General features: G+C 38.7%; 1 protein-coding gene across 2 annotated transcripts in view; it reads right to left on the minus strand.

Annotated features, from left to right (window-relative positions):
* TAF2 (TBP-associated factor 2) overlaps nucleotides 1-17,166 on the minus strand; it is a 317,600-nt gene extending 300,434 nt beyond the window's left edge. For both annotated transcript variants that reach the window (XM_089433145.1, XM_089433144.1), the window contains exon 1: nucleotides 16,716-17,166. In XM_089433145.1, the coding sequence (XP_089289271.1) occupies nucleotides 16,716-16,855 (140 nt within the window). In that variant the 5' untranslated portion in view covers nucleotides 16,856-17,166. The remainder of the gene's footprint in view (nucleotides 1-16,715) is intronic.
* Nucleotides 17,167-17,617: the final 451 nt, after the last annotated feature.

Here is a 17,617-nt window from a genome sequence, read left to right on the forward strand (position 1 = left end):
TCATTCAGTCCTAAGAAGTCACTCTCTAGGATCAATAGTATTTTTGGGTTGGAAAACAAGCCTATAAATCTATCTATGTTCTATACATATCTATGCTTTCATTTCTTTTTCTAAAACCATGGTGAATCAGTGACTCGTTGGAGTAATCTAAATGATGCCCAAGATCAAATCTTCTAGTTGCCACCACCGAGAGTAAATCCAACAACCTGCTCACTAGATATAACAATAACCTTATGACTTAGCAAGAGTCGAGAGTCTGCCATGTGGGGGGGCCTACTCCTTGAGCCTTATTACAACAAGCCAAACATGTCCCTTGGAATTGAACCTAGGTGGATGGGAGAACAAACCATGCTCCCAACCACTTGAGCTACTAAGATGGGGCAACAGAAATGCTCTCTTACTAACAAAAAAAGCAATGTGTGGTTCTCTCATCCCCATATTTTAGGGAAGTATATTGTAAAAGGTACATGCAAAAGTTACTCCATTCCTAAGCTTGCAAAGATTATTATTACAATTACTTCAACTTCCAAAAGAAAGATAGGTGCACAACATAATTTACCAATTTTATGTAATCAATGTGACACTAGTATGATTAACATAATTAAATTATTATTAGAAGGCATTTCTTGCACCAACATATAAATAAAAATAGCAGATTTTGGGATCAACAAAAAGACTAAAATAAAGTTGGGCACTAACAATGACAATGCTAGGAGTGAATGGAAGCTTGTAGTTCACATAATGACGGTTTTTCTTATTAATAATTTATTCTTAATTAAGGCAAGTATTAACAAAATACAATTCCAAATAAAGATTGCATCCCATTTTATTTAAAAAATACAAACAAAAAATGACCTTTCACTGAAGGCAAGTATTAACAAAATATAATTCCAAATAAAGATTGCATCCCATTTTATTTAAAAAATACAAACAAAAAATGACCTTTCACTAAAGGAAACACAAACACAAATAAACACGTATTATGCAATTTTTATCATGAACAAATGAAGGTTATTACCCTAGTAACAGTGCCTACATTCGTCATACTAACTATCAATTATGATAATTGCAAGGCCAATCCACCAAAAAGGTCAATTGTTTCATTGAATGGCAAATGTAAAACTTGAAAAGATATAAAATCTAATCTTACATATATAATTGTTGATTTCTAGAAATAAGGGTAAAAATATATGCATGTATACATTTTAACTTCTAGAATAGCCTTTATGCATATATTATGACCTACATCCCACCTTAAAATGAAAAAAAAAAACTTTCACATGATAAACTTGGACATCTACATAACCTTGATAGCTCTCACACTGCAAAATTATTTATTTATTCAAAAAACCAAAATTTCAACACCCTAATGGAATAATTTCATCTTAAAATTGTCCTAGATACATCAAAACATCTAAAAACTTTTGTTGTCTAACATTCTTTAGAATTAGTTATTCTAACCTCCTCCAAGAAATGATAATGACTAACATCCCATCCTTGGTAATTAAAATTCCTTCACAACATGATTGACTAATGACTATAAAATTTAATGTAACCAATAGAATTAGATGACTCTTATTTATCGTTTCTCATAAGCCAACTTTGAAAACATCTTTTAGTACTAGTCTTTGCATGTCTAATTGCAATTCGTTTGGAAGTTCCTAACTTTTAAAGTGCCTAGTTCAATATAGAGGGTACATATAACTTCAAACCATTTTAAAACGAAGGCAACCCAAACCATGCTGATATATCTAAATGAAATGCATTATTTCCAATGGGCATATAACAATGTCCAATCCATGATAACTTTTTTCAATCTTTTGTATTCTGATTTTGACCTCTTTTCAAAATATGTAACCATACTTATTCTCAACTTGCAATATAAATTCACATGCTTGTATATCTTTCCTTGCACTACCTTTGTGATTGCACCAAAGATTACTATTTTTGAAACAATTTTGGTGTGCATAATGTAATTTATAGATTTCTTTCAAACGAACCCCATACGAATAATTGTTAGCTAGGTTGTAAAACGCATTTTGCCCTAAGGCACCAAAAGTTCAAACAAGGAACAATGCAAATATAGTATTACAATTTCAATTACGCATGCTTCATCATAATTATGTTGAACATAGGATGATCTCAAAATTAATATAATAAAAGCTATATATTTTCAATGGATGTGTCACCAAGTAGTTGTTGAGAATCATAGCTCAGACGGAAACTAATAGACATATTGTTAAAATTGGCAACTAGGGCCAAACTCCATGTGGGTCATCTTATTTATGGCAGCTGATATTTTTCTTGGATCCCTCTCATCCAGAGGTGTAGGATTGATCTAAAGATCATCCGATTCTAATAAGTATTCATGGAGATATGAATTTATTTGTGTTATGGGGCAATTCATCAAGGTCGGCCAGCAACCAAATCAACCCCACTTGTGCTCAACATTTTAGTATAAAAAGAGGTGGCTTGCAAGTCATTTGGATACACTCACTTGGGATCTCTTCCTCTCCACTTGTCTTTGGGTTTTGGTGGGAGAAGAGATCCCAAGGGACAACGTTGCCCTAATGGAGAAAGGCTCTACGCTATCATAGGAGATGCCCTAGAAGGCTCTACGTTGTCATAGAGAACAGCGCTTATCTCAGCCACAAGGAAGCCCTAACGCTGCCCTATAGAGAAACCCTAACATAACAAGTATACGCAGTCAAAGAGGGAAGCAGCGTAAGCCCTCAACGCAGCCTAGAAGAGGGTCTCTAGCATAGATGGATGCCCTAGAACCTTAACGTAGTCTATGGAAGAATGTAAGGTCTGAAATTGCCCTAACCGCAACAAGAGAGGGAGGCTATAAGACAGCATGGAGGATGCCTGAGTTCCTCAATGGAGACCGAGTTAATTGTTGGAGCAATAGCTTGTTTTTGGGTCACTTTGGTGAAGGCCTAGAGGCTGTCTTGGATGCCGCATACTGCTCTTGAGGGCCAAAGGCATGAGGAACTATTTTGTGGGGTTAGAACCCTTGGAAAGGGCTACCGCAGCATGGGATAGGCTTTTTGTAGCAAGCCGCATTCCCTCATTCACCTACAAGTTTACGTGAAGGCTAACAAGGAAAGCGTAAGGGCTAGTTGTGATCATAGCCCTGGGACAGATGTTGTGAAGGCTGTCCAAACAGCATGATATAATAAGGTGTGACAGCATTGTAATAAGGGTGCAACACAATGATGATGAATGCTACAATGAGGTGCAACATGAGTGGAAGCAAGCATGCAATGGTACAGCAGCATGCAAGGGACAACAAACTAACATTGGGACAGTTGTATGGTACTTAGCAGCAAGTACGCCAAGCATGCAATGGTATAGCAACATGCAAGGGACAGCAAACTAACATGGGACAGCGGTATGGTACTTAGCAGCAAGTACACCAAGCATGCAAGGGGCAGCAAGCTAACATTGGGACAATTGTATGGTACTTAGCAGCAAGTACACCAAGCAAGCAATGGTACAGCGAGCATGCAAGGGACAGTGAGCATGCAAGGGACAGCAATAGCAAGCATGGACAACATGGTTTAACCATGGCACATGAGACAGCAGTGCAGCATTAGGTGCAACAGTCATGAGGTCCAACATTGCGATGATGGGTGCAGCACGGTGAGGTGCAGCATGATGACGAGATGTAGCACGATGATAGGTGAAGGAGTCACCTTGGAGAATCAATTGAAGCAACATGTCTTCAGCTGATCTCATGTATTATCTTCTTAGAGATGATCTATGCTCTTATCTAGATAAGTTAAAGTGTTGACTTCTATTGTAAATGTACTATCTCTCTCTCTCTCTACTGAACTATTGAAGAACATATAAGAAGAATTGATCAAGGGTTCCCCACATTGGGGTTTGTCCCTGGTTGGCGCCACATCTTGTGTCCTCTTGTCTTGGCTTGTCTTCTGCGATTTATGTTTATGTTCTATCTGCAGTTTACTTTAATGCTAATGTTTGCTAATATGAAAAAGATATTGAGCTAACTGTGAAAATTGAAATAAATTGCTCTAGCATAGAACATACCTAAAATTAACATGGTATCAGAGCTGAGGTGAAGACAAAGCCCAAGCAAGAGTGAAAGAGCAATCACCGAAGACAGTTGGGAAAGGACAAAAGGATCAATGGATTCCTCATCCCTCTTCTAATTCACCAAGGGTGAAGTTGAAACAGAGAATATTATCAGAATGGCGCAGCAAAAGTTTCTGATGGCCTACTTAAAGATCACTTCAATGGGAAGTCCAGATCTAAGGGTGGAAGGAAAGGCAGATGCCTTGGTTGTAATAAGTTCGGCCATTATGTGAAGGAGTGTCAAAATGGCAAGGACACATCACTTGATGATGATAACAATCATTCCAGGGACATTTTCAATGATCAGAGGAATGACAGTGCAAGTCATCAAGGAAATGGACGACTCTTCAAGAAAGCAAGGAACCCCAGGTATTAATAATCAAATGTTGTTTCTGATAAGATAAAGAAGTGTTATCTTGTATTGGCCCTCTCCTTCAAATTCTGTGGGAATCTGGCTTATTGATTGTAGTGCTTCAAGGCACTTCATCAGATAGAAGGAAGATCTCACTAATTTAGTAGAGATGGAAACAATCGTGGGATTATACTTGGAGCCGATGCCACCTATCCCAGAAAGGGTGTAGGAATGTTACCCTTCAATTGAATGAGGGTAACTCAATTCATTTACAGAATCTCTTTTATGTACCTGATCACAAGAAGAACTTGGTGTCCATTTCAGAAATAGAAGTCAAAGGTTTCAGGGTGGCTTTCATCGATGGAAAGGTACGTGTTTGAAAATAGAATTTTCAAAGATGCTATTTCTCATGGGTTCAAGGTTGGAAACTTGTATCAAGTTGCAGGATGGTCCATTGGGGATCATGTCAATTGACATATCTCATCTATAACACTAGAGGTCTACATATGGGGCCATACCCGATGTGAGTCAGATGGTGACTGGGATGCCTGAATTCAAGCAGAACATGAAGGTACATGTCTAAGATGTACCAAAGGACAATCTTACAGGGGGACCTGACTGGGATGCCTGAATTCAAGCAGAGCATGAAGGTACATGTCTAAGATGGACCATTCCGCTCATGTAGCAGGTCCACAAGTTTGGAACAACCCGAGGGGTTTGAGATTCATGATCAAGAATCTCATGCGTGCAGGTGGAAGAAAGCCCTCTATGGCTTGAAGCAAAACACCCTGGGCTTAGTATGAGAGGATTGATAGTTGTCTGATGAAGTTGAGATTCACTAGGAATGAAGCTGATCCAAACCATTGCTCGAAGGTTGTGGATGATAGACCTCTCATACTGGCACCTTATGAGGACGACCTCTTTCTGACAGGTGCAGACCCTATCATTTACAGAAGTCAAAGGGAGTTGGATTCCGGAGGTGGAATGATAAACAACAAGCCAGTGACTACCTCAAGGATCTTAACTTTCAGAAGTTATATGGTAGTGATGTCGGACCTAATTTGGGAAATGCCTTTGAGTTTCATAAACGCATTTGCGTTTGATGTTCTTGGTGAACTTTCGTCCGGACATATGTTTTGCAGTTAGCATGGTGAGCTCATATATGGTTGAACCTCACTAGATTGGTGCCAAGGATCTTCTAAAAAATCTTCAATGCACAATCTCTCATGGATTGAGATACACTGTCGGAAATGTAAAGCTGCATGATTATTCCAATGCTGACTAAGCAGGTAGTGTGGAGGATCGCAAGAGCACTTCTGAGTGTTGGTTCTCTTTGGGTTCTGTTTCGATATCCAGGATGAGCAGGAAGCAGAAGACGGTTGCTTTGAGCACCGCTAAGACTGAATACATAGCTACGAGTATGATCTTGTGTCAAGCCACCTGGTTTTGGAAGCTCTTGAGTGAGTTGTTGGTACACATGATGGATACCACAGTGATCTTCTGTGTCAACTAGGGAGGGATTCGATTGTTAATGAATCTCGTACTCTATTATTGCTCCAGGATATAGACATCAGATACTACTTTATCTGGGATATGGTACGTCGATGAGCAAGGAGGCTCCATCGCATTGACAATGATGTACAGGTCGCAAACATTCTGTCAAAGCCCCAGGGAAAGGTCAAATTTGTGACTTTCCCGAATGACTTGGAGTCGTTGAGAGACCCTCTTATGAGGGTCCTACATGTTGCATGCATTGAGCTCTAGGAGCTCTGAGAGGCTTGGGGTACTTACTGGAGCAACACACGACCATAAGGCGACTCACCCTCCCCTAATGGTGCGCTGTGTACAGGGTGAATGGCTCAGCCTTCCCTTGTGATACCCCGAGGCGACTTTGGGACATGATGATTAGTTCTCCTGTCGATGCATCCTGCCCATGCAATCTCGAACTCATGGGAAGTACCTCTAATCTGATCAATGAGCAGGGAAATGGGGTTAGGGACCACAGAAGTACTATCAATGGATGCATCATTGTATCTACCATACTCCCTATGCTAGGATGACCTCCATTGATCTGGGATCAATGAAACTAATCTAGGATCAGTATGAGTGGTTTGAGACACTCTCTTGTGATATTGATATGGGATCAATAAAACTGACTTCGGGTCAATAGAGAATGGTATAAGGCATTCTCGATCAATTCTTCTTCTTCATGGTTCAGCATAACAGAGCAGAACAATGCAGGGCACTAATGCCAAAGATAGTACAGTTAGAAATATGGATCAACAGATGGAGTTCTCCCTAGTTGAGAGGGAGTGTTAAAATTGGCAACTAGGGCCAAACTCCATGTGGGTCATCTTATTTATGGCAGTTGATATTTTTCTTGGATCCCTCTCATCCAGAGGTGTAGGATTGACCTAAAGATCATCCGATTCCGATAAGTATTCATGGAGATATGAATTTATTTGTGTTATGGGACAATTCGTCAAGGTCGGCCAGCAACCAAATCAACCCCACTTGTGCTCAACGTTTTAGTATAAAAAGAGGTGGCTTGCAAGTCATTTGGATACACTCACTTGGGATCTCTTCCTCTCCACTTGTCTTTGGGATTTGGTGGGAGGAGAGATCCTAAGGGACAACGCTGCCCTAATGGAGAAAGGCTCTACATTATCATAGGAATTGATCTAGAAGGCTCTACGTTGTCATAGAGAACAGCGCTTATCTCAGCCACAAGGAAGCCCTATCGCTGCCCTATAGAGAAGCCCTAACATAACAGATATACGCAGTCAAAGAGGGAAGCAACGTAAGCCCTCAACGCAGCCTAGAAAAGGGTCTCTACCATAGATGGATGCCCTAGAACCTTAACACAGTCTATGGAAGAATGTAAGGTCTGAAATTGCCCTAACCACAGCCAGAGAGGGAGGCTATAAGACAGCGTGGAGGATGCCTGAGTTCCTCAATGGAGGCCGAGTTAATTGTTGGAGCAATAGCTTGTTTTGGGTCACTTTGGTGAAGGCCTAGAGGCTGTCTTGGATGTCAGAGACTGCTCTTGAGGGCCAAAGGCATGAGGAACTGTTTTGTGGGGTTAGAACCCTTGGAAAGGGCTACCACAGCATGGGATAGGCTTGATGTAGCAAGTTGTAGTCCCTCATTCACCTACAGATCTGCGTGAAGGCTAACAAGGAGGGCGTAAGGGCTAGTCGTGACTGTTGGGGTGTAACAAGCCAACATGTGGTTTAGGAATGCTGGAGAAGGGTGACCATATCCCTGGAACAAATGTTGTGAAGGCTGTCCAAACAGCATGATATAATAAGGTGTGACAGCATTGTAATAAGGGTGCAGCACAATGATGATGAATGTTGCAATGAGGTGTAGCATGAGGGACAGCAAGCATGCAATGGTACAGCAGCATACAAGGGACAGCAAGCTAACATTGTATTTTATGGTACTTAGCAGCAAGTACACCAAGCATGCAATGGTACAACAGCGTGCAAGGGACAGCAAACTAACATTGGGACAATGATATGGTACTTAACAGCAAGTACACCAAGCATGCAATGGTACAGCAAGCATGCAAGGCACAGCAAGCTAACATTGGGACAATTGTATGGTACTTAGCAGCAAGTACACCAAGCATGCAATGGTACAGCAAGCATGCAAGGGACAGCAAGCAAGCATGGACAACATGGTTCAACCATGGCACATGGGACAGCAGTGCAGCATTAGATGTAGCAGTCATGAGGTCCAGCACAGTGATGATGGGTGCAGCATGGTGCAGCGCGGTGAGGTGAAAGAGTCGCCTTAGAGAATCAGTTGAAGCAACATGTCTTCCACTGATCTCATGTATCATCTTCTTTGAGATGATCTATGCTCTTATCTAGATAAGTCAAAGTGTTGACTTATGTTGTAAATGTACCATCTCTCTCTCTCTCTCTGCTGAATTATTGAAGAACATATAAGAAGAATTGATCAAGGGTTTCCCCACATTGGGGTTTGTCCCTGACTAACACCACATCTTGTGTCCTCTTGTCTTGGCTTGTCTTCTGCGATTTATGTTTATGTTCTATCTGCAGTTTACTTTAATGTTGATGTGATTGCTAATATGGAAAAGATATTGAGCTAATTGTGAAAATTGAAACAAATTGCTCTAGCATAGAACATGCCTAAAATTAACACATACTAAGTGTGAACACGCGAAAAGTAGTTCAATATATTTTTGAAAAGTAGTTGAAAAACTAATTCTATTTTTGGAACAAGCATGCTATTTTATAATTCACTTTAGTAAAAAAGTGAACGTCATATTTAGATTGAGTCTAAAATGGTATCTCATGAACGATTGATGAATCTAAAATTGTATATCATGCATGATTTAAACTAGGAGAAATTGTAAAATAGTTTTTGGCTAAAAGTATACAAGCGAGGCAAGGTAAAGACTTCAGATACACACACACTTCAATGACTGAGAAAAACAGAAAGAGAGAGAATATAAGCAATCAAGGAAGAGGCATTCCCAAGCAGCACACAATTTGATACAATAGTCTATAAAATTACATATAATCATACAAATAGATTTGTACAAATCCATACAGCTGTACGTACAGGTCCATATGAGCTATATAGGCTGTCTCACAAGTCGTACCACAATTTTCTATCATTCTTGGTTTTTCATTTAAGGTGTCTTTGCCATCCATATAGTGTTGCTTTTTAGGCAGCATGTGGAGGTTTCCTTGTAAATTTTTCCAAATGAATGAAAATTTGTATTTGGAAGAATAATTCTCTATGTCTGTGAAATTAATATTTTATGCTTTTGTTAATTAATTTCTAACTATTGTGTTGTTGATGCTATGGTTTGAAATTTAAATTCAGCAATCTACTTGTTTGATTGAGACTCTAAGGACATTTATCACCTAGGGCTTGAAATTCTAATATGGTATAAGAGTTTGATTCCATATTCAAATCTTAAGGATTTCAAACAATGAAGCATCTATTAGGGAAGAGGACCACCAGTAAGAGAACTCTGAAATTTTATTTTCTGATTTGGGAATTTGTTCAATAGATCTCAAAGATGGCAGCAATAAAACCTCAAGTTTGAGGACAAATTGGATGGTGCCTCAAATTTCATACCATGGAAAGTAAGAGTTATACTCTTCCTAAAAGAGAATGATCTTCAGGATATTTTCAAGGGCATTGTGACTCCACATACAGATCCACATCAGTTGGCAGCCCACAACAAGAAGTGAAAGGCCAAGTGGATGATCTTGGATGCCATAAAGGACCATCTAATCCCTCATGTATCCGAGAAGACTACAGTGAAGGAGATGTTCAATGCCCTGGTTAGTATTTTCTAGAGTCAAAACATAAAAAGGAAGATGATATTACAAAACAAACTCAGATCCACAAAGACAACCAAATCAGACATAGTCACTAGTTACTTTATGAAAATCAAACAACTACGTGATCGACTTGCAATAGTCGGGGATCATTGTCTCTAGGAGGAGACTTAGATGGAGCCAAAGGCCAATAAGGAGGATGGTGATGAGAACCTAGCTCTATGTGGTCAATCAAATAAGGGCAGAGATAAAGGACCCAACAAGGGTATAGAAAAAAGTTAGGAGTCAACGTCTTAGCCAAGAAAGAAATACTCCAGTAAAATCAAGTGTTTTATTAAATTATTTGTCATAAGCATGGTCATTATGCATCAGAATGTCCAAAGAAGAAGAGGGTAAAGGGAAGCAGCAACAAAAGCAAGTAGCAATGTATACAAAATCTCAATTGAACAAGTTTGTTGCCAAGTTCAAGAAGGATTTCTCAATATTATCTTGTCTTTCTACCAATGTGATTATGGCAAATGCTTGGTATGTGGAGAGTGGAGCATCTTGACATATGACATCTTGATCTGCCTAACATTTTTTCTAATCTGAAGAAGGAAGACTCGAGAGTACAAATTGAACTTGATGATGATGCCAAGTACCTAAGAGTAGGAGTCAGTAATATTTGATGATGTCTTGCTTGTTTTGGGTGTCAAGAAGAACCTGCTTTTAGTTTCACTCATTTAGGAAAAGGGCTTTGCAATGGAGTTCAAGAACCAACAAGTCCCCGTCAGACCAAAGGACTCTAGCCCAAATACAATGACAACTTGTGCATGTATGGCACAAGGGGATGAGGCACCTACATCACAAACCGTAGCCTATTTCGAGGGAGATAGTCATAGGCCTTCCACAATTTAGTATTGAGCAGCATAGCATATGCAAAGGGTGCACACTTGGCAAGCATGCCAAAGTTGCTTTCCCAAGCAACAAAGATATGTCTAAGGAGATTCTAGACTTAGTGACCAAAGATGAGGAGCAAGAACCCCCCAAAGGTTGAACCAGGGTTACCAATGATTTCAAGGGCAATACAGTAGCCTTCAAGTAAAGAGGGGAAGACGAGAACCCCTTCTACTTCTATCAAAAGACCTCAATGGTTCACTTAGACATTGAAGGGCACACTTGAGTATGGTTTGGGATATCTTGGAGATGTTTAAGTGGTAGGTAGTGCAACAGGTAGAAGAGCACCTCAAGGTGTTGCTTTAGCTAAGGATCAATGATAGTATCCTAGATGAGCAAGATGCAGACTTCCATGGCACTTAGCTCAATAGAGAGTAGAGATCACTTCATGCAAGACAAGATGCAAACAAGAGCAATGAAGCTCCAAGATATTCCCACAATCAACAGGTAGCTAATATTTTGACCAAGCCCTTGGCACAAGGGAAGTTTGAGGCTTTCAGAGACAATCTTGGATTGGTGCAAAATTCATTCCTCACTAAGGGGGTGTTGCAAATTATGGCTTGAACAAGAACTTTCACTTATGTTTAGTGTGAACATATGAGAAGTAGTTCAAGATATTTTCAAAAAGTAATTCTAATTTTTGAAAAAATTATTATGTTTTGTAGTTCAACTTAGTAAAAAAATGGGTTGAGTCAAAAATTGTATCTCATGTGTGACTTAGACTAGGAGAAATCTTAAAAATAGATTCTCCGCTAAAAGTATATAATAGTGGGGCAGGGTAGAGGCTTTACAAACACACATTTGAGCAACTGAGCAAAACAAAGAGATTGTATAGTCATGCAAACAAATATGTACAGGTCATATAGTCATACAAACAAGTCCATACAAGCTATCTCGCATGTTGTACAACAATCTCATATTGTTTTTGATTTTTTCAATAGGTTATACAAGCTCAATTCAGGGTGTTTTGGTATCCATGCAATGTTGTGTTTTGGGAAATGTGTAGAGGTTTCCTAAGTTTTTTCAGAGTAATCAAAAGCTAATTTGGAGGCATAATTACCTATGTGTGCGAAATTAATTTTGTTATGTTTCCACTATTTAATTTCTAGCTATTGTGCGATTGATGCTATGGTCTCAAACAAATTTGTACGAATCAATAGTCATACAAACAAGTCCATATAAGCTATCCCACATGTTGTACAACAATCTCATATTGTTTTCGATTTTTTTAGTAGGTTATACAAGCTCAATTCAAGGTGTTTTGGTATCCATGCAATGTTGTGTTTTGGGCAATGTGTAGAGGTTTCCTAAGTTTTTTCAATCGAAAGCTAATTTGAAGGCGTAATTACCTATGTGTGCAAAATTAATTTTGTTATGTTTCCACTATTTAATTTCTAGCTATTGTGTGATTGATGCTATGGTCTCAAATATAATTTCAGCATTAATTAAATTCAGCATTCCACTTGTTTTATTGAGATCATATAGTTAAACTATTAAAATTGGCAACTAGGTCCAAATTCCACTTTGGGCAGCTCCTTTGAGAAAGATAATTGCAACATTGAATTCCTCTTTTCAAGAAGACCAAAATCAATCTCAAGATTGTCAAATTTGGATAAGGAGAAGTGGGTTTTTGAATTTATGTTCTCCAACAAGTAATTTAATAAGGTCGGCCTCATCCTTATGTCAACTCATCAAGCCCAACGGTCATGTCCCATGACCTCCACTGAATTGTATATATTAAGGTACCTTCTCCCTCATTAGACACATATCAAATTGCTTGGATAGATATCTGAGGCAGCCAAGTTCTTGTAGAAGGTCAAAGGAGGGTTTGTCTTTGGGTTTTCTTCTGTATTAAGGCCAGATTTTCCATGAAGGACAGCCACAGGAATTAAGGGGATTTTTGGGCTATGTGTATAGGTCTATTTGCTATTACAGAACCACATTCAAATACAGTCTATGAGGCCGATTTTATATGTAGTCTTTGGGATGGCAATTCTCCCCATATGCATCACCGTACCTCAGATCAGCAGCTTCAGAAAAGGCCGCAGCTCTGCACTTGTATAGATCAAGGAGCCAAATAGCCTATCTTGGATCCAGATCAGCCCTATGGACCAGAGAAGGGCAGTTTCTTATATGCCTGGGTTAGCCACAGTGGAATGGAGGTGTTTTAGGTTGGTTGAGTGAGATAATAACAAATAGTATGCAGCCCTAAACAGACTGTGGGTATCTTCTGTTGACAATGTGTTGAGCCACTTTCATGTCTAAGGTTGGACTTTCAATTTAGCAAGTCATTTTGACTATGATCTATTGTACTCTCTTTCTCTGCTGAACATTTGATTCTAATAATAAGAAGATTTGATCAAGGGTTTTCCCCATCTTGGGGCTTTTCCCTGGCTTGAGCCATATACTTGTGTTCTCTTGCCATGGCTTGTCCTTTGATTCGATCGTACATGTTCTTTCTTAAGTTGTTATCAATGATAATGATTCAGTACTAATAAAAGTGAAATGGTCTAACATTTGGGCTTATATGGAATTTGAAGTATTTGTCTTAAGCAAGGACATGTTAACCTTAACTTAACATAAACATTCTCCAAAGCCTACAAAAATTGATTCTTGCAATTGGAATGCTTCTTGCACTAGTAATGGTTTCACAATCTTCTCAATACTCAACTTGGAAATATGACGTGCATTGTTGCCTAACATAAATACCTGCGCAAACTAGCTCAAGTCTCCCCTCAAAAACCATAAACTCAAAAAAGAGAACAAAATATACAACTTTATCTATAACAGCTTTGAGAGGTTTCGCCAACCCAACATATGCAATAATATTTTTGGGATTATCTGCATAGAGTAAGTCACTAAATGCTCGATAGGTACTCCATGAGAACTAATCAAAATGAGTAACTCACAATAAATTTGAATAGTCTACTTAACATTCATTATAATGGGTGATGCTCACACTGACAAAAAAGTGGGATTAAGACTAGCATAATGAAAAGCATGGCATCAATCGCCACCTTGCTTACAATAATTTTCTCAATTAACTCCTGGCCAGAATTCTCTACAAGTGTAAACACCTATTTGTTTAGCATGAATTGGATTTTGTAATATCAAAGGGGCTCATAATAGCAATAAATCACAGTTTTCCTTTATTGCTTGTGCAATCGCAAAAACATTTCACAAGCATATGCTCAATGTCTAAATGTCCAAGTTATCAAGGGCCTTACATATTGGAATTCATAGCTTATCAATTCTTCGACACAAGTCAAATAAAAGTGATGTTGACATGCTCTCGCTAGCACACGTAGCTGAAATTCAACTTCAAAGGAAATATCACCTTGGAACAATGTTGTTTTCCCTCTTTTGTAAAAAAAATCAAGATAGATGACCATTCTATTAGTACATTTGTTATCCCTGCAACCATGTTATAAAGTGATAATATTTCGGCATAGGAAAGTATTAAAAATGGAGGAAACACCCTCTCTGCCATAGGTTGCTTTGTTTCAACCTACAAAAGAAATTGATATTTGAAAAACTTCAAGCATATGCAGCAGTTGTAGTACACACCCAATTACCATAATTATATATTTCCAACTTAGCAACTCTAACTACAATGCAACTTATAGTGACATTTTTGAGTGCGTATTGGCAATGTGTTTTTAAATGCATGCCATGTGTATATCCAATATTGACTGTTTTTTATTTATCATGTCTTTCTCATGATTGCAGTAATGTATTGGAGACTTAGCAACTCTAACTACAATGCAACTTATAGTGACCTTTTTGAGCACGTATTGGCAATGTGTTTTTAAACGCATGCCATGTGTATATCCAATATTGACTGCTTTTTATATATCATGTCTTTCTCATGATTGCAGTAATGTATTGGAGACTTGGCAACTCTAACTACAATACAACTTATAGTGACCTTTTTGAGTGCGTATTGGCAATGTGTTTTTAAACGCATGCCATGTGTATATCCAATATTGACTGCTTTCTATATATCATGTCTTTCTCATGATTGCAGTAATGTATTGGAGATAGCCACCCTACAAAAATTGGTCAAGTTCAAAATCTATATAATTGTTTGCATTCTACATGCTCCTAGCATATGCCTCAATGCCCATCGTTTGGTAGCAATGTGAATGTAATCATAACTGGACCGGACTGGACTAAACCGGTTGATCTGACCGTTTTCAAGATAAAACCAATCCAAACCAATTTCATGGACCAGAGAATGTCGTTTTGGTACCAAACTAGCCAATCAATATCAAACCAAACTGGTTCAGCACCTAACCAACCAGTTTCGTACAATGTTACCAAGGACCCTTGAACATAATTTTGTTTAAAAAAACAATTATTTGGCAATTAATGGCAATGTTAAATCCTTAAAGTAATCATTTTACTTAAATTTTTAACATTACCATTAATTGACTCGAGATGTTTGACAGTGGTTCCAACCTCATTGGATTTCATATGGAGAAAGTAGAATTTTAGATCTCACTCAAAATCCAGCAAACTTAACAGAGTTTTAAGAATTGGGGGATTGCAAAGTTTTCAATGGATTTTGTCATGTATGAGGGTATGGCACTAGCATTTAATCAACAGCACCAAACCCTATATGCACCTTGATGTTAGTGGCATTGATTGTTAAACTCTTCTATCATGACCCTATCAAAAATGTACCCGTCACTCAAACAAAATCTTATGTTAATGCTTAAAGGGTGATATTGATGACGAAGATCCCAATGTCGGCAATGAATTTGATGATATGTAGGTATTAGTTGTAGCATGACTTTTTTTGGATGCTAAAGGACATCTAGGGCTTGTTTATTGATATATTTTTGGTTCACAAATGGATTACATTCAGTGTTAAAAAATTTATGTGTTTTTGGTTGACCAGTATTTTGGCCTTGTTTTTACTAGTTTGGGTCTAGTTATGACCAGTGCCTGATCACATTGGGGTCTACCAATTTGGTCAATGGTTCAGTTCTGATCACATTGGTGAGATTCCGCTTATCTGTCTGCATCTTGGATATAAGTCATAATATATCAACTATTTTCTCAATAATTCATCATTTTATAGATACTGAAAGTATATCTTTCTGTACTCTATTCTTGTGCTATTTAGTATGTTACGAGTGCTATTAGAAAACGGTATTCGATGCAGGTACCATATGACCAAACTCGATGCCTCCTTGCACAGGTTGGACTTCCAAGCTAGCTTCCGAAGCATATTGCACAGACCAGTGTAAATTGTCCGTCATGTACTTGTAACCATGACATGTCTCTGATGCCTGCACTATTCAGTCGTATAGTAGAAGTTCAAATGCAGTAGAGACTAACTTGTAAACAGAACTTGGTCTATTCAATTTTCATTAAAAAAAACAAACATGCTACGTGCTCTGAGCATACGCCATGACGGCATGGTTTGAAAACACCATTCATCTCTCCCCGTGAGAACTCTAGAAAATAAGCAAAAGATTGAGTCTAAACTCGGTGCAAATAGTCCCGCCAACAAAGGAGCACCAGCTGCTTATCTCCAACATGAACCTGGACCAGGCTGGAGACTTCGCTCGTCCTACAACCACAAGCAAATTCACTCCCTCGAGACACCCCGAATGTGACTCATTAATTTCATTTGGGATATGGTTGAATGGTAAACAAGGGACGTTCACTGTGAGGAGTCCGAGGTCAAAATTTCGTTAAGAAAACCTTTCTCGCCATTCTCTATTGCGATGCCAAGAAAGTATAAAAACGTCATTTTTGACACTACAATAGCAAGTCGCAGGGTACAATAGTTGTGATTCTCTTAAGAATGACGGCGTCTATGGGGAATTTCAAGCTCCGGGGAGTTTTTTTCACTAATACAAAACCTAATGCCAGAGGCATGTTTAAGCATCACGGGAAGGGGGTTTAGAGATAATTTGCTTACTGGACTTAAAATGAATGAACGAATGGAGGGGAATTGCTAATGTGGTGCTTTCAAATTCAATTACCCGTAAATACGGCGTTGTTCCATGTCAATCGAAAGACAGAGCTTCTGGTGGCGCACGACAGCCAGGGGAATCGCGGCGGAGGCATTGCTGCTACTTCCCTTCTGGTTCTCATTGTTCTTCTGCTTCCGCGGCTTCGCCATGATGCTTTTCTTAGATTACATGCCCTGCCCTGATCTGCTCAAACCCTCGGAGAAATTGAAAGGAATATATAAATAAATATTGAAGAGGGGTCGTACTTGGATTCTTCCAGAACCTCGCCTGAGTCACCTCCACTTCGCCCGGTAGTTGTCTCGTATAAATAAATAGTTATGCAGGCAGGCAGGCAAGCGAAGAAAGGCGAAGAAGACAGACAACAGAAGAAAGACGGGACGGAAAAAATCCTGGTGCACTTCCTCCTGTGTCCGTTTTATACGCGAATCCTTTTCATGCTGAAGGGCATGGGATGATGGTGGTCGTTATATAGGGTTGTTCAAATGGGAAGGGCAGGGAACCCGGGTTTACCACTACGCTGACCCAACACTGCTGGTTTTTGGAGCGTGGTTTGTGGTGTGGACTAGAGTCCACGTGACATTTACGTAAATGAATAACCAGTAAATTTCCTTTACTGAAGGTCAAAGGTAGGAATATCATTTTAAAATTATTATTCATCTGTTCAAAATTGATCCGTAGTTTAGGAGAGGGCATCCATATTTTAACCATATATATATTTATTTTTATTTTTATATAATATAACTTTGGCTTCCATTTTCAAAGAGAAATGTTAAATGATAGAAATGATTTTTCTGGAGATTTGATCTCTGAGTAAATTCGAACTCTATTTGGTTTTTCTCGACACCTTTTAGATCACAAAATAAATTTAAGCTAATTTCATAATTATTTATAATTATAAATGTAATTATATA

Source organism: Pinus tabuliformis, chromosome 5_1, assembly GCF_031772625.1.
Source record: "Pinus tabuliformis cultivar Carrire ecotype Pingquan chromosome 5_1, CPIR1, whole genome shotgun sequence".
Classification (NCBI taxonomy): Eukaryota; Viridiplantae; Streptophyta; class Pinopsida; order Pinales; family Pinaceae; genus Pinus; species Pinus tabuliformis.